The sequence below is a fragment of the Volvox carteri genome, assembly GCF_000143455.1.
Source record: "Volvox carteri f. nagariensis unplaced genomic scaffold VOLCAscaffold_57, whole genome shotgun sequence".
NCBI classification, from domain to species: domain Eukaryota; kingdom Viridiplantae; phylum Chlorophyta; class Chlorophyceae; order Chlamydomonadales; family Volvocaceae; genus Volvox; species Volvox carteri.
Genome location: NW_003307600.1, coordinates 850,477 through 875,004, shown reverse-complemented (window position 1 = coordinate 875,004; position 24,528 = coordinate 850,477). Strand labels below are relative to the sequence as shown.

The 24,528-nt window shown below is 54.0% G+C and overlaps 4 protein-coding genes across 4 annotated transcripts; 3 read left to right on the top strand and 1 right to left on the bottom strand.

Moving 5' to 3' along the window:
- Positions 1-1,345: 1,345 nt before the first annotated feature.
- cct2 (chaperonin complex component) lies at positions 1,346-7,204 on the top strand (the record flags this gene model as incomplete). The annotated part of the gene is made up of 14 exons (XM_002956102.1): positions 1,346-1,411; positions 1,478-1,543; positions 1,651-1,762; positions 2,232-2,360; positions 2,671-2,807; positions 3,065-3,115; positions 3,330-3,545; positions 3,771-3,903; positions 4,185-4,352; positions 4,693-4,796; positions 5,066-5,159; positions 5,835-5,944; positions 6,116-6,226; positions 6,464-7,204. 14 exons carry the CDS (start codon positions 1,346-1,348, stop codon positions 6,545-6,547), a joined length of 1,581 nt encoding a protein of 526 aa, XP_002956148.1. The 3' UTR covers positions 6,548-7,204.
- A 922-nt stretch (positions 7,205-8,126) lies between these two features.
- On the top strand, positions 8,127-9,969 carry dnj11 (molecular chaperone; the record flags this gene model as incomplete). Its single annotated transcript, XM_002956101.1, has 4 exons — positions 8,127-8,403; positions 8,483-8,710; positions 9,155-9,271; positions 9,814-9,969. The coding sequence occupies exons 1-4, from the start codon at positions 8,275-8,277 to the stop codon at positions 9,967-9,969; spliced, it is 630 nt and encodes a 209-aa protein (XP_002956147.1). The 5' UTR covers positions 8,127-8,274.
- Positions 9,970-11,318: 1,349 nt separating this feature from the next.
- On the top strand, positions 11,319-13,216 carry VOLCADRAFT_107086 (uncharacterized protein; the record flags this gene model as incomplete). The annotated part of the gene is made up of 5 exons (XM_002956100.1): positions 11,319-11,423; positions 11,755-11,914; positions 12,250-12,407; positions 12,496-12,588; positions 12,734-13,216. The coding sequence occupies 5 exons, from the start codon at positions 11,319-11,321 to the stop codon at positions 12,821-12,823; spliced, it is 606 nt and encodes a 201-aa protein (XP_002956146.1). The 3' UTR covers positions 12,824-13,216.
- A 130-nt stretch (positions 13,217-13,346) lies between these two features.
- Positions 13,347-23,966, bottom strand: myoC (type VIII myosin heavy chain MyoC; the record flags this gene model as incomplete). The annotated part of the gene is made up of 24 exons (XM_002956053.1): positions 13,347-14,162; positions 14,379-14,525; positions 14,706-15,633; positions 15,869-16,015; positions 16,180-16,505; positions 16,813-16,938; positions 17,161-17,365; positions 17,550-17,655; positions 18,058-18,164; positions 18,454-18,588; positions 18,638-18,755; positions 19,016-19,158; positions 19,383-19,483; positions 19,632-19,884; positions 20,197-20,319; positions 20,483-20,601; positions 20,687-20,786; positions 20,998-21,123; positions 21,542-21,721; positions 22,036-22,152; positions 22,362-22,523; positions 22,605-22,687; positions 23,307-23,413; positions 23,716-23,966. The coding sequence occupies 24 exons, from the start codon at positions 23,964-23,966 to the stop codon at positions 13,813-13,815; spliced, it is 4,560 nt and encodes a 1,519-aa protein (XP_002956099.1). The 3' UTR covers positions 13,347-13,812.
- Between the last annotated feature and the right edge of the window lie 562 nt (positions 23,967-24,528).

Sequence of the window (24,528 nt, the reverse complement as noted above, 5' to 3'; positions counted from 1 at the left end):
ACACACATACACACACCTTCCCCCATGCACTCAGCAGACTGAGTGCTTGTTTAAAGCTGAGCCACTGGGGCGGACAAACTAACTGACAAACTGACTAACTACTCAGCTCATCACAGCCCTCAGCCATTTTGCGGTGCAAGTATGCATTGGGGAGCCCCCGGGAACTTCTGAAGCGGCTGTAGCTGCTGTGGCGGCAGCGATGAAGAAGACGACAGCTGCTGCTGCTCCTCGCCGCCAGATGTCACATCACCACCCGAAGTGGTGGATCCTTCCGAGCCGGTAGCTAACACACACAAAATAAGGTGAGAGATATACGCAAGGGTAACCAGGTCAGGAGTCAAAAGATCGAAATGGATTTTGTAGTAACGTGTAGATCTTTTCAGTCTGGACGCGTACAATTTTGTTTCATCCGGTTTGGAGTCATGCGCTGGAGCGATGCACCTAAAACCCAAGGGAAACCAGGTCAGACCTCAAAAGCCCGAAATGAATTTTACATCAACATGTACAATTCTCATAGACGCGAAGGTAAATGCCGACGGGACTATATCGTCAAATGGGAAGGCTTCTCTGCAACCGACAACAGTTGGAGACCGGAGAAAAATCTCCTTGGGTGGAAAAAGAGGTAAAAGGCATACGAGGTTCAGAACGGAAAAAGTTGGCACGGTAACTCCAACAGGAGAAGGCCCAACTGGAAAGCCCAAATCCGCGCAAAGCGGGAGCAATTCCCAGCCCCTTCATAGAAGTCTCGTGGCAGGGCTTTACTTGTATCTACCATTATGCAGCTGGGAAGTCCTGCCTGATCGAATTTCTTACATCAGCTTAGTAGCGCAGCCTGGCCCGTAGACATGGCCTGCAAAAACTGAGTGCCCATCCCGTCGGAGGCGCCAACCCGCCGCAAGACGCGGCTACCAGCGGGGGAAAGGGTTGTGCAGCCTAACGATCGAGTAAAGAGTACCTAAGCGAGCTGGTACATCTCTCATTTATGTATGGCGAGGAGCCAGGGGCGAGCGCGCGTTCATGTGGATGTCTTGTCCAACCTTGCTTCTATGCCCTTCCGTACGACGTTGTCGTGCAACTTTGTTTATAGTTCATTCCGACATCATGAAAAGTAATTACTTATAATTGCTACAGTAGAGACTTTCACGAACACTCATGTTAAGTTAATCGACACCCGGATACTCCGTCGAAGCTTTAAATCTGTAACACAAGTTGTTTCATTTTTAGCTCTGCATAGTGAACGACTCCTATTCAGTAATCAATCAGCGAAAATGGCGGTAAGCTCAGTCGGGTGAGACGAATTCGGCCAAACTCTTACGGCGGCCGGCCTCTGCTTGCGACGCTGCAGATGTCCCAGCAGTCAGGAATATTGCAGCAGGGAGCTACCGAGGAACGAGGAGAAAATGCTCGCATGGTGCGATACGATGCGCGGGAAATTTCAGCCATGCAACACTTTGATAGATCGCAACCTTTTCCGCAGGCGTCCTTCGTTGGTGCAGTCGCTGTTGCAGACTTAGTCAAATCGACGCTGGGGCCGAAAGGCATGGTGGGTTAGGCCCAGATCCGCGCGCAGTGCGGGGTTTCTGGAGCTTGACGCTTTTCTTCTGCACGGGTAGTAGAATATTCGTATCGACACCTTGCAATTTACTTCAGGATAAAATTCTTCAGAGCATGGGTCGGGGACAGGAGGTTACCATTACTAACGATGGCGCCACTATCCTGAAGTCAATATACGTGGACAACCCAGCTGCTAAGGTTCTTGTGGGTAAGCGTGGACAGTGTCGCTATGCGGTGTGGAGGATGTGGATTCCCTGTAGGCAAGACCTGGGCTTGAGTGGCCTTGGTTGGATACATAGGCAACCTGGGAACCTAGCTCACAGGGTGAGGTATGAACCTACGCTGAACAGGGCGCTCTCTACATTGAGGCGTCCTAATACCTACACGGCCGGCTTGCATGGGATCAGTTCCCGTAGGGAGATTCGAAACCACCGGCGGTCAGCTTGCCTGTCTTTGAGCTTACCAGACTTCAATCATCGGGTGAGGACCTTTTTCACGTTGTTTTGCCACCTGTTCACGATAAGTAGCTTTCCGTATACGCGAATCGTTGTTGATTGAACGACGAAAGCAAGGTGGTTGATTGGAGCAGCATAACGGCTTACAAGGCCACAATGTGCCCGGGGTAGCTACTGGACAGAATGGGACTGTTTCACTGCCCACTGATTCATGTCGTGCAGACATTAGCAAGGTGCAGGACGATGAGGTGGGCGATGGCACGACGAGCGTGGTCGTCTTCGCGGGCGAGCTCCTGCGGGAGGCTGAGCAGCTTGTAAACCAGAAGGTGCATCCGATGACTATCATTGCTGGTGGGTCATTCTGAAGGGGGGCCGTTCTGGGGAGAGGTTGTGATGTGGACCTGAGTGTAGAAGAAGACCTGCAGGCCTAGAAATACGGACAAGCGTTGGACAATGATGGTCACATACCATCTATTGTCTCGCATCAACAATTTTTGGTTTTAGTTTGGGTTGGGGCCCTATGAACGGCAGAGGCTTTGGTCAATGGTGTATATCGTTCTCAACATGGCCGGTGACCCATAACTGCTGTTAGGTCAACGCTTCTACCTGCATCCGCCATCTATGGGGCTCAGGGATCTGTTGCTTAACTGGCTGAATGCAGGGTATCGGGAGGCCTGCGATTGCGCTCGTTCGGTGCTTGAGTCAATCTCCTTTAACCACCAAGCGGACCCGGTTCTCTTCCGTGCGGACTTGCTCAACATTGCAAAGACCACACTCAGTTCGAAAATCCTCACAGTGGTGCGTTTGGTGTTGGGAAGTTGGATGAACGAGCTTCACGGGTTGCATGAACATCAGGACAAGGGCACATGTTTTGGTCTTTTCCCGTGACAGCAAGGGGGGGCAGCTGCTGTAAGCACGGGCTCGCAGTCCCATCGGGTTCCACCCGGTAGCAGACAGAATGCGAACGTCGACATTCTGTTCACACATGGACACGTCTTCAGCCAGGGTCTTACCTCACGTCCGGAACATTCCGGGATGTCGCCTTGGTGTTCCAGGATAAGGAGCACTTCGCGAACTTGGCCGTCGACGCAATCCTTCGTTTAAAGGTACGTAAAGGTATCTGCCGCGTGGGGCATAGTGTGATTTCCTGTTATTCAGCATCGTGATGCTGGAGGGTTGGGCGATTATGAATGAACGTATTTTGCAATGCATAATAAGGGCGTATCAATCCAACTTACGTCTGTGCAACACGGAGGCGCCTTTTTTTTAGCCTGTAGTTGGATTGGCTATAGCTTCCGTCCGTTTTTGTTTCGACTTCAGGGCAGCGGTAACCTCGAGGCTATCCATGTCATTAAGAAAACGGGCGGCACTTTGCAAGAGTCTTTCCTGGACGAGGGCTTCATCTTGGACAAGAAGATTGGCGTTGGGCAGCCCAAGCGCATCGAGGATGCGCGCATCCTGGTGGCCAACACGCCAATGGACACGGACAAGATTAAAATCTATGGCGCTCGGGTGCGCGTAGACAGCATGGCCAAGGTAAGGCGCATCGCCGTATGAATATATGCAAGTTTCTGGCCGATGCCTACGTTTCAGGTTACGTTTTCGTCGGTGCGGCTCGGTCACAGAAATACCTGAGGTTATGCTGGGTCGCTATGCAATGCTTTAGCAGGGCTGTCTGGGGTCTTATTACAGGGATCGCACCACGTGTGTGCCATTCGGAGCCGTTTTGGTGTGCTGAGCGTGGCAACTTTTCATGCGCAGGTGGCGGACATCGAAGCCGCAGAGAAGGAGAAGATGCGTGCGAAAGTCCGGAAGATCATTGATCACGGCATCAACTGCTTCATCAATCGCCAGCTCATCTACAACCTTCCCGAGGAGATGTTCGCTGACGCAGGTAAGGGTTTGGACCACGCTATCAAGGAAGCCACCTATGTGTCCTATCAAAAGAGCTGCACCAATCCTACTCGGTAGATAGCCATTCCCGTGGGACTTGCGGGTGGTACGGGAGGTCAAAGTGGCCAAGGGCAGGCGGTGGCATGCAGCGAAGTTACAACGGATATGGACACGGATCAATAAGTGCAAGTGGCCTAGGGGAGAGGCAGTCGATCACAGGAAAAGTTTAGGTCGCACGCATTTCCTGTCATTAACAACTTTTTTCGCTGCTTTACATGGCAGGGGTGATGGCCATCGAGCACGCGGATTTCGACGGCATTGAGCGGCTGGCGCTGGTGTTGGGCGGGGAGATTGTGTCCACCTTCGATGACCCTGAAACTGTAAAGTTGGGCCGCTGCAAGATGATCGAGGAGATAATGATCGGCGAGGACCGGCTGATCCACTTCTCGGGTGAGGAACCGAAGGATGGAACATGTTATCCATCCGAAGTCAAGGAAACGGAAGGGCGTAATAACAATAATGTTGCCGCAACTCTCGTGCCACGTCCGCCTGTTTGTTTGCTTGTCCTTCTCATTTTATGTCCAGTTATCACCATCTGGGTGCGGCGCTATCTGATCATAACACTGGCTTGAGCAATGGCCGTATGCCCGCCAGGGGTGCAGCTACTAGCCAGCCCCGCTTGCATCGGGAGGGACATGTATAACTCTTTATTTGAATAGGCTCTGCGATGGGACTGCTGCTACCGGGCCTTGCCTGCTAGTTTCTTACGTCCGCGGCTTCGGCTGTGCAGGGGTGGCGTTGGGAGAGGCTTGCACGATTGTCCTCCGCGGCGCTTCCACCCACATCCTGGATGAAGCCGAGCGGTCCTTGCATGATGCACTCTGCGTCCTCAAGGTACGCTTTGATGGCTGCTAAGCAGGCTAAGCAATGAATATTACCTGGGCTGAGGAAGCAGGTCCAAAAACCATGTCAAAGATGTTAGCGCTTGATGCTTGTGGATAAATGTGGTAGCTGGGTTCAGGGCCATGTAGACGATTGCACAATGCTTGGGTGGGTACGTCAATTCAGCTTAACTTGCGTTGAGTTACCTTTGGAAAGTAACGACAACTCAAGGTGTAGCACGCGCACACAAAAAAAACGTCGTACTGGTTGGGATGTGGCAGGAGACTGTTGCCGATGCGCGCGTGGTGTTTGGAGGCGGCTGGCCTGAGATCCGGATGGCGAAGGCGGTGGAGGAGCTTGCAAGCCGGACGCCAGGTGGGAGGGGTTTAAGGTCGGGGATAGCTTCTGTGCCAATGAACGACATCACTAGTGGCCACCACCTAGGCACATAACATCTAGGCTTGCGGCAGACTCGAGCGGCTTTGCTAGACGCTAACCTACTATTTCTCCTGGCGAGCGCTTGAGGCATCAACAGCGGCAATAACGTGAGAACTGGCAGACGGATGCAGGGGATATCCAGCAAACGAGTGGGTATCCCATTTGCGAGCATATCAGTCCGTTCATTTGCTAGGATATGCAGCATTAGTGCGGATGTAGCGGTAGATCAATGTATACGGCTATGACCTGCAAGTCGGCACTTGGGGGCGCATGTAGGTCGTCCCGTTGATTTTGCATATTAAGCGTACACTGGCTTCGTCTGCGGATGTTTTCTTGCCTTGCTCGCACATGTCTTGCTGGAGTGTAGGAAAGGGCTTTGGGAGAGGCGATTTCGATGCTTAGGGTTGCAAGGCCAGCCAGAGCACTATGGACAAATCGTCCGAGGCGTTTGCGTGGCATGCTAAGTTCAACTATGATGGCATTTGCTTCAATGGGGTGCACAGTGGTAGATTTCCTGTATCCTTTCCATTCGGTGACGCCTCGTCCTTTTCTGGTTTCCAGTGCAACTGGGTCGCGTTTACTCCGCCTGAAATATGTTGGCCCGGCTGACAGGCAAGAAGGCGATGGCTATGGAGGCGTTCGCCCGTGCTCTGCGCGCACTACCAACCACAATTTGCGACAACGCTGGCTTGGACAGTGCGGAAATTGTGGCAAACCTCAAGGTAAATGATGAGGAATCAGAAACGATACGCATCGTATTCTTTTCGCCTGTATAACTCGTAGTCACGACGTGATTGAGGAATTTTGCTTGCCTTCCAACTCGTATACGGGCAGGATGATGGATTGTCCCCAATGACTCCTTGCTACGGCTGCTTTGCAATGCATTCCTGCAGGCTGCCCACGGCGCTGACGCAGACAGCCGCATGGGTGTTGACGTCGTCCGTGGGGAGGCCGGAGACATGGCGGAATTGGGCATCTACGAGTCTTTCCGCGTGCGCCAGCAGGTGCGCCGTGGGAACGGACTTAGCCGCCTCGTACACCTGCTCGGGATGCGTGATAAGCTGTTCGGGAGGTCTTTGCAGCAGCATAGGTATATGGGCATTGTTGGGTGTGTTCTTGCTCGGGTCGATAGCCGGTGTTTCACATAACCGTTCCATCCACGCCAACATCCTTGCATTGAGAACCTTCACCGGTCGCGGTGTAGCTCAGGTTCCGCATCCTTCCACTGGCCATCCATCCAGGTGCTGCTATCGGGGACGGAGGCTTCCGAGATTATCCTACGCGTGGACGACATTATCAAATGTGCTCCCCGAAGGCGCGGTTAAAGGGAGCCATAGTTGGTTGCTGCATTCATGGTCGCCTGGAGGCCACCAGGAGCATGCGTGCATATGCTGCTTAGGCACCATGAGCTGACTCTTGGCACCCGAGGTCAATGAACGTGCGAAGGTATTAACGAATGAGGAAGCTGTTGGTAATCTTGAGCCGCGTGCTCGATGTCCTTAACGGGCAGGTTCGTGGGCAGCATACACGCCAATAATCTTCGGGGAGGTTCCCCACAAACGTGGGCTCTCCCAACCGCGGTGGGGTTGGCGGAAGATGCCGCCACATGCCGAATTGTTCACAGAGACTCATTGTTCAAGTGGCAGCCGCAGCGTCGATCGTCGGGACAGTAATCGAAGTGATGTGCCTCGGAGATGTGGTTCTGTGTGTGTCTGGACGAAGAGCGTGATGGCCCGGATGAAATTTCACATACACACGTGCGTGGCAGGCAGGGGATGTGCAATTGTTTTTATAACCGCGACATGTGTTCCTGTGTAGCAAAGATGACAGCGCGTGCAGTAGTTTTCATTTTTAGTGCACGTCGCCACGTGCGGCCAAAGTCCGGCTTTCTGCAGGGTGCATGTTTTGGACATAATCGTCTCTTTAGATATGCAGCTTCTTGTAAAGTGCACGTGCTTGCTGCTGCAGCACACAATTGCCAATCCCCTCCGCGCAAGGCAAGCACGGGCATGTGATATACGCTACCAGAGCCATGAGTATGCGGCGTGTCGTCGTACCTGGCACAGCATAAATGTTGGCTCGGGGATATAATCGGGCAAGGGAAAGCATAGAAAGGGTAGTTGATCATTGTTGCAATGTTCCAGAAAACTGGCCAGAGATTTCGTTTTCATACGCTTGCCGTGCACTCACACGCTACCCATCAACGTACATCATTAACAGGAACCGCGTTGAGGTAACCGGTTTCTTCCCACGATTGTAATTTGAGGGAAAAGATGAAATTGGCCTCGCCTGGATGGTATGCGGCCCCTCTTGTAGAATTGAACCTATGGCGCTGGGGCTGACATGAGCAGGTAGGCTGCAGCTGTGCCATACGGGTCAGACCGTACAGTTTACAGCAGTCATTACAGCGGTTGTTTGTTTCATAGCGGTTGTTGCAAATGTGTTGCAAGGACCTGGAAATATTTGGCACATGTGTGTGTTACATCTTGAATGGCACATACCATATTGTACTGACCTGTGCTGTACGATACCGGCAGCTACTGGGGACAGGGCAGTTGCCTAGAAAATATGGATGCTCCTCTGAGTCCCCTTGAGTATTGTCTGAGGATACTCCCGTCAAGGGCTGAGGCGGCCGCCAGCGCACTACATCCAAGCCGAGCACGAAAGCAAGCACAGTTGCATGGTTTCGCCGACTGCGCTCTGTCTGAACCATGCCCTCATGCTTGCACGTGTGCATACAAGTCTACAAAATGAACATGCCTTTTGGAAGCTTCAGGTGTTGACATCTACAAGCAGGACGCCATGGCCAGATCGAGACGCCAAGCGACATGGGAAGAAAGTACGGCGATGAACACGCTCTCATCCTTACCTGCCGAAAGCCTTGGAAGATTACCAAGCGAACCTCTACGTTTTGCTTTTACAGGTGTTAGTGCAGTAGAAACAAGGTTGCGCTGATTTGCGTCACCTTTACACCCGCAAGAGTTGTGTTGTTAGGACACGGTGATTAATTGTCATCTTGTGATTCCTAAACCTTCATATTTAATATTCCAACATGACCGACGCTAATAAGGACGAGGCCAGGAAGTGTCTTGCAATTGCGCGACAGTGCATTGCACAAGACCAACTTGACAGAGCGGAAAAGTTTGCAAGTAAAGCTCAAAGGCTTTACGCAAGCGTTGAGGTCGGTCGTTAAAGGTCTTGTGACGTTGTCGAGCGATCACTAGTTAGGAAATCTGCTAAAGCTTTGTAACCTGCTGCAGGCCCAGTCTGTCCTTGAAGCTCTAGAATCAGCGAGGGCTGCCAAGCAGTCATCGTCGCACGAAGAGCCCAGTACTAGCCACACACATCACGACGAGTCCTCCGCACATGCGAACGGCTACAGCAGGCCCGGAGCAAGCGATGCTGCCAGCAGGGGGAGTGACGGGGGACCCAAATTGCCGCCAAGGGCTCACAAAGCTGCCAAGCCTAATGCACCTGTCGAAGACCCGGTACGTGTTGTGGGAGCTGTGGTCCGGGGCATTCGCCGTTCATCTACGTGACGTGGCGTATTATGAGCACTGGAGACCACTGGTGTCCTGGAATAACTTATCTTATATGCTGCTTCTATCTCCCTATCTTTTTTCCCTATCTCTAGTGGCGGTTGGTGCTTATGTGTTTCTGTTGTGTCCCGAAGCCGGGGACCCCAGCTTTTTCCAGTGGAGGCGAAATGTTCTAGTGGGGGAGTTATTGAATGGGGGCGAAGGCGGGCTCCTCGTCTGGCCGAGGCTAAAAATAATCATGAAGTATCGAAGGATGGTCGGAAAGACCGGTGGAAGACACGTGCACACCTCCTGCACTTCTAACGGTTGCACTGCACGTTGAGCCACACGTGCTGCGCATCTCACCTGCACCACAGCGCAAACTGACAATCACATTATTCACGATACCAACAGGGAACGCCAGAGCAGCGGGCGCTGGTTGCCCAGGTGCTAAAGGCCAAGGACTTGTACGAGGTTTTAGGGCTGTCGCGGGATGCCAGCGATGAAGACATTAAGAAGGCCTACCGGAAGGTGCGCTCGGGTTACATAGACGCAACCATGCAAGTGCTAGCTTACAGGGGATGTCTCGCAATTCCTGACGATGTTCGCTTCAACCCGAAGCCGTCCAGGTAGTAGCGATGTGGCCACGCGACGTGTTTCTTGGCACGTGACTGTGACGCCAGAAGGTATAGCTTCACCCGCCTTCGCTGCGAATCTCTGTTTTCCCCTTCGGTTTGGCCATTCATCCTATAGCCGGCTTCTCTATCTAAATGTCATAGCGGGGTTCAGCGTCTACTACTAGCATCCAGTAGAATCTCTTACTCATGGCCGGCACACAGACCGCTAATCTTTCTCCGTCCATCGGTCAGTTTTCACGCTCGTGGTGATTGATCCAGGGGGATTCCAGGGACCAACTTGTCGCGCTTTAGATTGGGGACGTCAGTATCCATATTCAAGTCCTGAGTTGCACGGATGGCTGCGTTTGCCGATTGCTGGCAAGGGGCAGGGTGGCGAACTGCTTGCCCCAACTGCAAAGTTTGATGCCACTTTTCATTCCGACCCCCTGTACACAGCTGGCGCTCAAGCTGCACCCCGACAAAAACAAAGCGCTTCACAGTGACGAGGCGTTCAAGCGTGTTTCGAAGGCCTTTAACTGCTTGTCAGACCCGGACAAACGAGCTTACTACGATCGGACAGGCTATGAGAGCAGCGCAGCGGTGAGTGGCTGACAGGAAGGAATGACGATGTATGGGGGACTGAATTGTACATCATCATCATCATGAGCCAATATGCTGCCAAACCTGAGGGGTGGGGATGCGGCGTCGCGCGCTCCTGCTTGGCCACATGGTTCCTTTCAACACTCCACAGATCCCTGTGGCAGGTGTTCTGAAAGCGTTTGCGTCCACCTGTTGGCGCTTGCCTTTGCGCAGGCAGCAGCGGCTGCAGCAGCACAGCGGGGCAGCGGCGCTGGTCCGGGTCCCGGCGGTGCCACCTATTACTACACTTCTGCGGAAGAGCTGGACCCCGAAGAGATTTTCAACATGTTCTTTGGGCAAGTTGACAAACCCTTTAGTCGAGGACGTAGCGCAGGATGGCTGACAGCTCCTCGTTTAGAAACATCAGTCAAACCTTCGCGAGGTTTCTGTTGCACAGGTTGATCTCGGTGGCGAGCGGCAAAGGCTTGTTAGAGGTTCATTTGAGGCTGGGATCATGTCAGAATATGATGTGCTGAACGGGGCAATCCTGAAATGATTCTGTGATAAACACTGAGTACCATTTGGGGTTGCATGACTTACTCCGCGAAACCAGCAGCAACCAAGCAGCCCGCCCAGCCATTTATGTACTTTGTCCATAATGATAGATGGACGAACTGGCAGTATTGTAGGACCTGCCAGCCGCCACTCACAGCAGTCTGACGGGCGGCCTTTCACAGGCCACGGGGCGACACCGCACCCCTTCGCACCAACACGCGCCCTCGAGTCGCACTAGGGGCCTGACTGCAAACTGTTAGTACTGACGAGCTCGCTCGGCCGCCAAGTCCGCGGTCCGGGCCGGCTGCTCAACACTCAGCAGACACAATCGCAGCTTGCCAGCCTTCAGCCTGTTGGCTTGGCGGTCTGGTGCTGCTGCACAAATACACACACACACACACACACACACGGAAACACAGCACCGTACGCACTGCCTTCGGCGCCCATTCGGGCGCCTGCTCACGCGCCCTTGGGCCCCCCCTAAAGCCTAGCTCGATACAATTCCTCAAAGCCCTCAGCACTTTTCCTCTGGCGATTGAAGTGACGCCCAGCGCTGAGCGGCAGCGCACGAACTTGACCTCGCCCAGTGCCTTGGTTAGGTTGTCAGCCACCATGTCGTCGGTGGTGCAATAGCTGAGCTTCACCTCACCGCGCGCGGCCCGTTCGCGCACGATGTGGTGGTTCAGCGTGTCGGTGGGCAGGCCATCAGGCATTATCAGGCACATTAATATAAGCCTCTGGTCCAGAAAGGGGCTGTGCTCTTCTTCGTTGACCGCACGTTGCTGCTAAGATGCATATGCTCGTTATGATTGGCTTGTTGCAATAGAATGCTGAAAACATATTTGCCATGGATGCCGTACCCGTTACTGTGCAGGGGCGCTTTCGGGTCTCCACACACTTTCCGGGCGCAGTTTGGTGGTGGACCGCGACAGGTAAGAGGCTGTTGGAAGGCGAGGTCACCAGAGCCGCAGGAGAACGCAGTGGGATTATTTTGCACTTCAGGACTGGGTAGCGTTTTGCAAAGTGCTGGCTTGCCTCATTGCACTGAACAATCCGTGCATAGGGCAATGGCGGTAGTCCTGTAGGGCGTCCGTGGCGCTTGTGCTTGTTACAGTACGCAATGGTGGCCGCGCCGGCTTTGATTGCGGCGGCCCCTTTCGATGATGCGGCAAAGGCGGGGTTCTTAAGAAGAGTGCCTAGGTCCGACGTTCAGTAATCCGAAGTGTATGTTATAATATCATCGTCTTTGTTACAATTACGCAGAGGCGGCACCATGGGCACCACCAGGGGGGTGGCGGGCAAGGGCAGGGGGCCGGGCAGGGGCCTACAGCTGGCGCACAGGAGCAGCAGCAGCGGGCGGCGATGTTTGGCCTGGTGCAGCTCTTGCCGATTGTGCTCATCTTATTCTTCACATATTTCCAAAGTGAGTTCTGGTGGCTGGTGCAGTCGCTGTTTGTTGCTGCTGTCGGAACGCAGTGTAGGTTGCAAGGACACTGAAGATGTTCCGATGGAACCTCTACTTGCGTGCGAGTGGAGGCGCCCATGTAAACTTGAGTCTCCGATGTGATTCCGAGTATGCATATAGCTTCCGACGTCGTTGAGTCTCCGTTTCTTTACCGCCACGGTGGTGTTAGGGGTTATGGATAAGTATTCTCCATAGCCAAGGCGCCGGCCTGGCGCTTTAGGCCCATGTATCGTTTCCATTTCTTGAAGCGGCAATCCTGACCTTGAACTGTCATGTTCGCCCCTATCGTACAGGCAGTCAATCCCCACCGTTTAGCCTGGCTCAGGACGCGACGTACCGAGTCCAAGTCCTGACTAAGAGGCTGTCAATTCCTTTCTACGTGAAGACAATCGCAGACCTGGAGAAGTCCTATCCATTATCAAGCGAAGCACGCTTGCGCTTGGAACGCCAGGTGCGCACGTTCCTGACTTGTGAAATTCGTGCCTTTGCATGGTGTGCATTCCGTTCTTCACTACCGGGGAAAATGATGATTCCTGCAGGTGGAGAATGCGTACTATGAGCGGCTGGAGGCACGCTGCCAACAAGAACGACTAATGCGGCACCGTGCCTGGACGTGGGGAAATCGGGAGCAGGTGCGGCAATAATTTGAACCTGGATTCGGTGCTGCTACTGTTGCTTTATCTGGCATGCTCTCACCTGTTGGACATTGAAGGATTGAGCATGTTCGTGCTTGAGCATGTTCGTGCTTGTTTTCCCTGAATGTGGCGTTATATGCAGGCGCGCTTGATGAAGCTGGAGGCGTGCGAAGAGATCGAAAAAGTCAACGAGAAGTTAGACAGTATTCGCAGGCAGCAACATGCATACTAGCCCTTCGCACGCGACAGCTTGATTTTTTCAGCCCAGCCGTTATCCCCACTCAGGTCTTCCAAAGCCCAGGCGTTACCCCCGGTGACTCGGATTGGACAAGCTACATGTGTGATAAGTGCGGAGGGCGGTTGTGACAGTTTGGTAGTCTCCACGAGCAGAAGACTTGGTGTACTGCATTATAATTGGTGCAGGGGGCTGCCGACGCGATGCTGTGAATAATCAAGGGGTGCTATTACCTTCAAAAGGTTGATGCGTGACACGGTCCTGCGGGTTGGTTTCATGTATTATTTACGCCTCTATTTACGGGCTTCTGTCGGCTGATCGGCAGAGTAGACACGATGTGTTCTAAATCTCGGTAAACGCAGCCGTTATGCCATTTAAATGTCTCGCCAGCTGCGCACCGGCTGCTTTGCTCACATAGCCATTTCTGGGCCTTGTGTTGGTGCTACGCATCGTCATCCACCAGAACGGAGCGGCGGGTGCAGTGCCATCCTAACCATTAAAGACGCTACAGCCATCGGAATTTGGGTTTATGCTCATTTACATAGCGCCGATATCCTGGAGTGTACACAAGCCGGAAGCTTTCCATTACCCTCATGCACTCTTAAGGACACAGATTTAAACACAACACAGACCACCCCGTTACAAGAAGCCACAAGCTAAACAATCTTTTGCCATCTAACAATTGCTGCGGTGGCAACGTGCTGAAGGCAAGCGTCACCCTGTCGATCATGCAGACAATGGAGAAGGCAGCAGACGCATTTAAAGCCTTGCATTAGCAGTTACACAGTGGCTACACTTGGCAAGCTGCTTCATTGTTAGGCTGGATTGCCCTCCTCCCATCCAATCCATCGGCATGTACCTGCCCGACCCCTACCATAGACCCCTACCATAGACATCACACATGTCGTCATGCTTTTAGTATACTAGCCGAAGTCCCAGATGCACAGGATGGCACTCCAATGCCTTCCCATTTACCCCTCTGCCCATCAGCGTGCATTATTATTGAAGAGCTTGTTTAGAAGCTTAGAGCTGCCAGAACCCTTGCGCCGGTTTGTTGCAGCGCTAGAGTCCGGTGGAGTGTTTCTAGGTGCCATATCCGGCACTGCTACAGGCCGCTGCTGCATACCAGCCATAGGTGGCCCAGGCACTGCCGCGGCATATCGTGGGGCTGGCATGCTGCTAGGACCCCCAACGGGTGGCCCCGCTATGCGGACGGACTGGCTGGGACGAAGGGAGTCATTGGCACCCATGTGAAGATCCCGACCGGCGTGCGGCGCGTGGCCATGGCTATGGGATGGCCGCCCCTCCATCCGCTCGATTTTGTGGAGCACTTCCTCTGAGAGGCGGACATACGCAGGTTGGGAACGTAGCAATGACATGACTCAGCGAATGCTGTGTAAGCCTTGTAAGTGTTAGCTTTGATCGTTGGACACAAGGTTCAGGCATTCCACACGCTGTCAAGTTCATACGTAATGTAAGCGGATGAGCTATGCATGAACGCACAAAAATGCCAAGTAATAGTATGACTTAAGCCATGGAAGCTCTACATTACCTGTTGTCCGCAATTTCTCCTTAAACTCCCGCTTCCAGACGTCGAACTTCTTTTTGAGCTTATACAGCTCCACGCCGGGGTCCATTTCCGGTGCCAAGACCTGCCCCTCATGCACCTCTCGGATGAACGCCACATCGTCCGGCAGCACTGAGGTTAGGGAACAAAAACAGGATAACATTGGTCCGTGGCTTGAAAACCCAAATCTAAAAGGTCCCAGCGTGAAGGAAAGCACGCATGCTTAGCCTGGTTCGTTAAGGACTTCTCCCTGCATAAAGCATACAGGAGCAACGAAGCAGCCATACAAGCGTCTCCTTGCCTACATCTCACCCTGCATGACCCGCTCCAGCTCTTCGCCTAGCTTCGCCACGTAGCGTTGGCTTGCGTTCACCGGTGCCGCTGACGCCGCAGACGTGCTAGGCATGCCGCCGTTCACGGAAGCACCACCCACAGTCGAAGAGGGGTTAGTACGCGCCTCACTGCCGACACGGGGAGAATGAGCGCCACCTACGGAGCTTGGGTCCCTTTCCAGAGACACCGGCTCGGAGGCCATGGATGGGCTGGGGGAGTTGCAAGCTCCCACCACCTGCTCCGCGATAGAGGGGTTCGCGAAGGCCGACGAACGCGGTCCAGGAGTGTTGGAAAATGGCTGACCATTGTCAGAAGACAGCGCACCTTTGATAGCCGCGTGAGATGGGACCACAACAGCGGCCTCGGCATCTGTTTCAGTGGCCACGGTAGCTGTTTCGGGAAGCCCAGGTGTTTGTGTGCCTATGGCTGTGCCGCCAATTTCCTGCGGCGTTTGTGTGCCTACGGCTACGCTGCCAACGCTTGGAAGCGGCACCGTTGGCAGCTCCATGGCAAGCAGATCGGTCTGTGTCGCGAATGTGGAGCTGGGGACACACTGCTGAACCCCCGTTGTAACCAGCTCGGTGACAGTTTGGGTAGAGAGGTGTGCGACGCTGGGGGTCTCCAGAATCCCCTGCTCCGCCTCCGTCTGTGTCGCTGAGCACACGCTCGTTGTGCTGTGCCGCGCCCCCACCGCACCGACGGCTGATGACTCTGCTGTCACCGCCACGCCGCCCTCAGCGGCACCGGTGATTGGGCTCAGCTTGTGCGAAGCCATAGACGCCATCATCGCTGCATCAACTGCAGAAACAAATTTGCCCACAGAAGGGCCATCTTCGACGGGCTGTGTAAGGGCAGCAACTTGCTTGGGCAGTGGCGGCAGGAGGTTGTCCCCGAGCATGGTGCGGCACTGTGAATGGACAAGCGGACGAGGAGAGAATACGTCACGCTGAGGAAGAGGGAACGGAAAAAGAGGGAAAGGGCGCTCCAAGCTCTTCGTAAGCGAAAAGAGATTGAATAAGGTATCGGTCTTGCTTGACGGAGCTGCGGAGCTGATTCAAGTCAAAGTATTTCCTTGGAGGTTGCCTAATTCACAGGAACCTGTTCCTTCTAAGCATCTGCGGTTTCAGTAGTCTTCTGCTAACCTTCTGGATATATGCCTGCAGTAGCCGAACTTGTTCAAGCCAGTTGACACTCTGCTCCTCGCACTTGTGCTGATAACGCTGCGTCAAGCCCCGTTCCAGCTGCAACTGCTTCTGCAGCTTGACGTTCTCCAGGTTCAGCCGCTCAACCTGCGACGACACAAGAACGACACCAATCAAGTCAACTTGGAGAAGCCAACGTAGCAACATCCCAGCGCACCCGTTGCCCTAAAGTGTAGGGTTTACTATGCAATCACGAAAGCATCCCGGTTAAACAGGGTAACAAGAGCCGCATTCCTCTCATAATGTATCACCTGAATAGCAAGCTCCTGCGCCAGCTCGAAGCGGTTGACAACTGCTGGCGTCACCACCGCTGGAGTCATGATCATCACTGGCGGCCGCTGTAGTGGTTGAGCAGCAGCTCCCCCAGAAGACGTAGTAGTAGCCGCAACTTCATTGGAAGCTTCTGGTATAACTACAGCCGTAGCTGCATGAGCTGGGACGTCGGATGCTGCACCCGGTACCGCCTTTGCCTCCAAAGGTCTCGATTCTTCTGTGGCTGCCTCTCGTGTCTGTGGGGCTTCCCGTGCCGCACGCCAGGAAGCGAGTGCCTCCTGGAGGGTGCTCATGTTCATCGCCCCTGCATTTCATGCAAAGCATCAAACACCTGAGACTTTCACAAGGCACGGCTTGTAAGATCTAACCGTTTACGTGCGTATGACTTCATGTATATGGTAGCCACCGAGTTTCGAAGGTGCGTAAACATGGTGTCAACAGGGAACCTGATGACGGCCGACGACCATACCAAAGAACCATACGGACAGAGCCCCAGAACCTGACACACTACGAGCCCCGCGTGTCCCTATGCTAAATAGCCCGAACAATAGCCACAGCAAAGGCTACCCGGCACAAGAAAACCCACGACATACCTGCATTGCAACACTCACGCCAGGCGGCCAATGCTGTCGGCACGTCCTCCATGCTGACGTGGTATTCGGCACGCAGAGCACTGAACCAGTCTGCCTCAAGCTTGCTCTTGACGCGCACTTCCTCCGCCGCCAATTCCGCCCGATCTCGTGCCTAATACGTGCAACAATTTACACCGTCATCTACTTAGTGGTTTACGCCTCTGCCCATGTTACCAGTAGCACAGAATTTGCATCATACGTAGCGATGGGCTTCATGACCAATGCCAGGCGTGCCCATGCGCAGGCCCAAAGGTCTAGGGGCAAAAGCTCATATAGATGGTCATGTGTATCATAGGTGGGTATGACACGCACAATTTGAGGGAACACCTGCCTGCATAGCGCGGGATAGCCATCGGCCAAACTTCCAGGCTCGGTAGCCCTTTGTCTGGATGGTGATCACAGCACGCTTCACACGCAGGAAGTGGGACCGAGCGGAATGCATCCGCCACGCGCTCTGGAACACCACAGCTGCTGCATGCTGTGCCGCCAGCTCCTTGTAGGCCAGCGCGGCAACCCTGGTGCGCCACAGCGCCTGTGGACATCGGAGGCGGATGTTTTTAAGGCACGGAAAGTAGCGAAACCTAGCGCACTATAAAGGTGAACAATCAGGGCGTGGAGTCAGTTTGACTTCCAAGCCTCGCACCCTTGTGCATCCATGCCCGCCATGCCTACAAGCTCCTTAATAAGCCCCGGCTCCGGGAACATGTTAATCCCACCTGCATAACAGTCGCAGCCTGCAGCGTTTTCAGGTACGACACGCGGCACATGTACATGCGCCACCACGACTGCAGCGTGAGGACGGCGGCCTGCATGCGCGCCCACCTGTTCACCGCAAGAGGTAAAACACGGAAGACCATTACGACAGCGTAAGGGCAATGTCATACACACAATAACGTCAAGTGCAGCGCATGGGGTTGTCCATGCCCGTCTGAGCCATGCAGTTTTCCGCCCGCCACGCGCGTCTCGTGACTGACTCACTGAATGGCACGGAAATGCACTGAATGGCGTGGGCTGTACACGAGTGTCCTCACAGCAACATGGAGCACATGCGTGTCTGGTCAAGCCCCAGTGCAGGATTACTCTCCCTAATACATCTGTCCAGCAGGTAAACCTACCAGCGCTTCATTTAAGGAAAATTTCTCTGCGTCCTCGCCTACGCCCTTGCCCCAGCGGCCTATCCTAATGCAAAATAAAAGGGCGCTTGTGCTCGTGCCCGCAGCCTACCTGTCTTCCACGAGGCCTAGCACGCCGGGTCGGAAGAACACTTTTGTATGGCCCAGCTGGTACTGTCCGACACGGAGGCCGAACCGCTCCAGCAAGGTCAAGCACACCTGTCAAAGGATTAGCCGCGTTTGCCCGTTATAATCGCCTGCCGGGAAAAGGATCTGCTAGTTGTGCGAGCGAAGCAGACGCTGTGATTGCCAAAAGGTACGTGTTGAAGCAAACTAGAAGCACCGCCAAGAAAGAAGCCATTGGGGGGAGAGGAGGACACGCAACCAGGCGATCCTAAGGACGAGAAAGGGGCGTGCTACCAGAAGCAGGCTGATCCCGGACAACCATACCCTGACCCCAGCTTCTAACGCGAGCTATCATATGACTTCATATATTCGTGAGTTTCACCTGCCGACTGCCGGCTGAACCTTGTTGCTGCTGCAGCAGCCGCTGCTCCTCAGGGGGCAGCAGCTGACTATATCGAGATGCGAACTCCTCAAGTCGATAGCGTGTGGGAAAGCCCGCTGCGGATACACGTGCAACCTCCAACACGCCACAGCACCTGGGCGAGCAGGGCAATAACACGGCCCACTGAAAGCATTTCCATGGGGTTACGTGGAACGCTGGCACGTAGAGGACTCCTTGTCTCTTGATGTGCGCAAGCCACTTCGCGTGCAATCTTCAGGGAATTAGTGACGGATGCTTTCCTTCTGTGTGTGTGTGTGTGTTACATGGTCGTGGGTGCGTTCCCCGTACCTGCAAACCAACCAAATACGAGCCGAGGGCTCAAGGGCTGCCAGATCGCCTATAAGCACCATCCTACCTCACACTTCAGACAAAGCAAGTGATCCTTCTGCAATATCATGTGTCTTGCCGTGCATATTTGTTGCCATGCATAGGTAATAAAAATTCCACTGTCACTGCATGCAAAGGTCTGCTGACGGGATTTAGTAGGACCCACAGCACGTACCGTAGCTGGTGCAGAGTTGCGACCGAGTCCATAGTGTTGGGAAGGAGCTTCGCGTTCGGCTTAATGCAGCGGACAAAGTGCAGGCCAGTGGTATCTAGCTCAAACACCAGCTCTCGCAGCTGCTGCCCAAAGCGCGTGATCACCTGCACGGGCCAGAGGTCCACCGCATGAATTTCGACCTATTTTTTCAAGGCTTCCTACGCCGTGGAGGGCTCCCCATCGTAATATATGGCCCTGGCCATGCACGAATAAGAAGAACAAGCAGCGACCGGGCTTGCTTCCACATAACGCGGGCTTTGGTAGGAAACGCAACAGGCGCGCAAAGACTCCGCTCAGCTGATTTACTCCCTACACAGCATGCACTTACTGTCTGCCCCTTCTTGGTGCTGCGTTCCGCCTCCTCCTGGATGCTGGCCCCCAACTCCGCCATGAGAGGTTTAGAGCTGCCTGACATAAGCTGGACCAAGTCTATAGGCACAAGGGCAGCGAGAAAGAAGGACACGTGACATCTTTCCAAAGATGCGCTGCCAAAACGAAAGCCCCAGCATGGACGGTGTCCATAGTGCATTAAAAGCATAATCCTTTCCGCGAGTCATTATAAATGCAATGCACACACTAACACCCAATATCCACCCTGCAGCAATTGTCATACCCGCGCTCAGCGTGTCCTTATTCTTGTCCAGGAGGCCTGTGGTGTCATACTGTACAGCGCCGGCGTAGTGCCGGATAATAAAGCTTCCGGGCACACGAGGATTTGTACCAAAATGCGAGCGGGAGCTCAGCGCCTCGAGCAGCTGCATGTGCAGCGTTGCGTCCGTAGCTCGCGGAAACTTGCACTGCGAGTCAAGCACCGCCAGCATGCCCAGACCCTGCGAAGGAGCCAGCCAGCTGGGCGGAGTGAATGCAACCCAGACCCACTTACCAAAGCCGGCATTCAGCCAATATAGACAGACGCAACGAGGGAACGGCGAGAAAAGCAGGGAAGCTAGAACGCTCAAAAATAACGAACTGGGCAACACGGTCGATACGCATGGTGAAGGGATTGCCCCCATTAGAGCACATTTCCAGGTCACGCCTGCTAAGGTACGAAATGCTCGCTGGCTGCTACAAAAAACCGGCTAGGTACGGCTATGCTGCAATGCTGCGCTTTGGATAACTTTGACCGATGTTGCATCGCGTACCTTGGGCGGCATGAGCTCGAAGATGTCCACGCAATCCTGGTTGTCGATGAACTCCACCTTCGTCCAGTCCACCCCCTCGCTCTCATACTCGGTTTGCTCCAGCTTGAAGAGGTGGTGCGTGAACTTCGTGGAGAAGTTGGGAAAGAATGGGCAACAGGTTGGCAATGAGGGCGACGTCATCCACAAAGCACGTGTCAAACGGCACCTCAGCCCCCCTATCGATTACGTCAGCCGGGGCTGCAAAATACGATACCGCACCGTGTGCATGATAAATCTCTCCGCTTACCTGCTGCTGCAGCCGCTCGTTGGCGTAGTTAATGCACAGCTGCTCGAAGCTGTTGCGGTCAAACTGCTCAAAGCCGTAGATGTCCAGGATGGCGATGTACAGCCCGGACGTGCTCTTCCCTGCGGCGAGGTCAAGAAGCCATTCACCATGGTTCATAGCTTCGACCTGGTACCCCGACGTATGGATACAGGCATTATTACCTACCGGAGCTCAGGCGCGCATTAATCCGCGCGACCACCCAGTTGAAAATGGCTGCGTAAATCGCCTTCGCGAGGGAGTTTCGTGCCTCCAGCGCGTCCCCGACCTGTGTGTTACGGCGTCACATCGACTCGCAAGATATCAGTCTATAGGTTCCGGCTTGCTCCGTCCAACCCAGCAGCTTGTTGTAGCTCAGCTCCGGTCAGGAATCTAGAGTTGCTAAGACATCGAATTTTGAATCTTCCAAGCTCGCGCACATGCAAGCACCCAGTCCAAAGGTAAGAACCTATCGTAAAGCCACCTGAAGCTGAACGCACCTTCAGCAGCTTGATCACCACTTCCCCGGGTGCAACAATGCGCCGGGTCGTTAGCGCCGTGATGAGCGCCTCTTGCGACCAACCAAGCAGTGTTGCGGCGTTCCCCAGGGCGGGCGTCTGCCGAACCTGCACAGAAGTCATAGCCCCACGTTCTATGGAGCTGTTCACTGCAACTCGCGATGCTGGGATGGATTCCGGAGGGGCAGTGAAAGCCCTGATAATATTTAAAAAATCTCAATTGTAATCCAGAGGACTGAGCCCGCAGCCCGCGCGGCCTGTAGCTGTCATCACCGGGTGCGTTCAGAGCTGTTAGGTGCATCCCCAGAAGAGCTGCGAAGCCCCGTGTACCGGCATCCTTTGCTTATTTTCCAATTTCGTCCATCTGATCCAAATCCAATAGGATTCCATAGGGTTTAGGCTGCTGAGCTCTTTCCTCCCGTAACCCTCGTTTGACATGCATTTCCTGCGCACCGCCGCGCCTTGTCCACGCTTGCGGCACGGACCCTCTTCTATGGCACGTTGAAGAGGAAGCACATCCGCCCACCTTGGTGCTATCCCCAGTGCCGCTCTCCTCAAACTCGATATTCCCCAGCCACAACAACCCGCTGAGAAGCTTGAACAGCATCGCCTGCGTCTCCTTGTCCACCCCAATGTCCTCCAGTGCTCGGCGTACCACACGGAACTCCTCGGCATCATCGACTCCCGCGATATCATAGCAGCCACTCTGGTGGCAGGAAGGGGAGAATACATGAAGCCCGTCAGCTCGATAACTGTCACATAACTGTTTTCGCTACCAAAATGCACGGCCTCATCCTTGCCCGGCAGAACTTCCACACAAATGGAAAAGCGCCCGTGGGTTGCCTGGGAGCCCCCGGTTTGCACTGGGCTGTGGTCCAGTGCCAGATTGTCCGAGTCGGTTCGAGCTAAGTCGGGTGCAAGCGTAAACCCAATCAGATAACAACAAATAAACCCTCGCAGCAGAAACGGCCATGCAAGTCACTGGCAAAGTGCTTGTGCTCACCCTGGAGGGTTGCGTACCTGCGCGAGGAAGTGAAAGTCCTGCGGCTTCGGGGGCAACATAAACGCCCGTCGCTCCTCGTCCGTGACTCCTCGTACTAACTGGTAAAATATGTGGAAAGAACGCTCTCCCTTCAACTGCAACATGCAGACAAGGACAATTGGGATGTGTCTCAACCAGTATGCTGGTACACTTGTAAAGCACAGAAATGCCGTCTTTCACTTACGCAAAATTATGAGGTGGCTCAAGCATGCTGGGCTGCATCATCCCCTTCCCCGCAAGCCTTGAGGGGCCCGGAACCGTTCCTCCCAACATCTCACGCCCTTCCCCAAGGACCATCCCGCACCTGCAAAACCACCCTGCTCTTCTCCAGGAGATATGTCTTAATCGTGGCGCCGCAGATGTGATGGCTGCCATTGAAATGGATTTGAATGAGCTTTCCGAACCGTGAGCTGTTGTGATTCCGCAACGTCTTTGCGTTCCCGAACGCCTCAAGTACAGGGTTGGTCTACAGGGCAGCAGAGAGGAAACCGCAGACCGTCAGGCGGTCTAGGATCAAGGCGCCATGTCGAGCATCTTGTTACCTCACCTCAAGGACCTGGTCCTCGACGCCCGTTCCACCCGCTAGCGTTGCGAAGTACTGCATTGCCTTTTTGGTTGTCTCCGTCTTCCCTACATGCAGTCGCCGTCAAAACACGTGCTGTTAGCCCGAGTCGGCCTGATTGGTGCTACGCTGAAGCTGTGTAAGGCTTTGCTAGGCGACGTTCACGCCGAGACTGCGACTTCCTGTCGCACACATGGGACCGGCTGGGGATCTTCAAGGTCCATTTGGGCATGCCGATATCGTGCCCATGCTGGGCTGCAGTTCATGAGGTCACTCCCTCGTAAAAATTAGTGCCATATCTGGAGTGACGAGTCCAAGCCCCGCGCAACAAATACCTGCGCCGCTTTCTCCGCTAACGACGAGGCTTTGGCTGCACTTGTTCCGAAGCATTTGGCGAAATGCCGCCGCGGCCACCATATAAATGTGCGGGGGAAGCGTCGTCACCGATTCTCGCGCCGCCTCTGCGATGGCACACAAAGCAAATCTACAATCGTGAGAACGAGAGAGCTGTTCATGTGCCGTCCCAAATCCATTATGCTATTCCTTGAAACCGTAATACCCTCCACACGGAAAGATTTGCACGCGACAATCCATAGTAAGGGTCCGCCGAGTCCTGCCACAAGGCGTAGTTCATTGGGGTTGTGGCCACAAAGTTGCACCAAGCCTTGACCAAGACTGCGCGCTCACGTTTGTATTCGGCGGCTATTTCCGGAGTGTACAGAGGGAGCGGCTTGCACGGGTTGAGGGCGATTAACACGGGTCCGGCCCACGTGTATATGTGGTCGAGGTTATACCTGTAACATGGCAGCAGGGTGCAATTCCCCAACAGAAGCAGGCAGGCGCTGGGAATAAATGGAAACTAGTTGCTGCAGGTTTGCACAGGAATAAGACTTCCCCCGTGACGCTATCAGAGGATACTCCATCACCTCCGTGGACAACAGTCACGGTTACGGTGGCCGTAACAAAGGTAGGCCAAATACCCTGTTCTCCGAGCCAGCTGTATACATGCCCAGGATCCACATCGTGCTGCTTATGCTCATGATGTCAAGTACAAGTGCGCTCTCAGCCATGCAAGCACTGATCAGCAGTAGCCCACCTGTGCCCCAGGTTGTACAGTATTCCAGGCTCGTTCAAGTAAGACAGCTGCACCACATCCGGTATGCCATCCTGCAACACCGGATTTGCTGGCACAACGAGCTCGGCGCCCACGGTCAGCGTTGCTGCTCCAACTTGAATAGATACGGTTCCATTATCGGGGACCGCCAGCAGCTCGCCTTGCTGCCAGCTTGTTACATCCTTACGATAGAAAACCTTTGCGCCACGGCCTAGGCCCCGAAGCGCTTCCATTTTGGTCCTAACTAATCAAGAGCATAAGCAGCTTCAGGAATCATGAGCATAGAAATCATCTCAGCTTGTGACCATGAAGAGGTTCTGTATAAACATGTCTTAGCCAAAGCACACTTCTCAGGGCAACTAACGACTTTCCAGTTGCAGTCAATCAAAGACAGTTCCATAGAGAAAATAATACACGCTATTATCAAATGATCTTTCGCCGCGAGAGACAGATCAGAAGGCTGGTTGCCGACGATATCGCGGGTCTGTACGGCAGGTTCCACTTCAGGGCTATTGCGCTTACAAGCTCAGCACACGCCATGACCGGCTAGTATTAGGAAGCGATGAGCATTACCACCTGGGGTGCTACATGCCTGTTATGCCTAGATCAGCGATACATCTGACTCTCAGCCGTTGCACGCCCTGCGTGGAGTGGGGAGCAGCCCTTCACCGCTGCAAAGCGTAGCTGAATTTCCAAGGCTGTAATTTCGGTCGCGCGAAGTGTGCACGACAGGGGCATTCTGGCTCCAGCAGTAGCGTGATGGGACCCGGTGGGGCCAGTCGGGTCCTTTCTCAT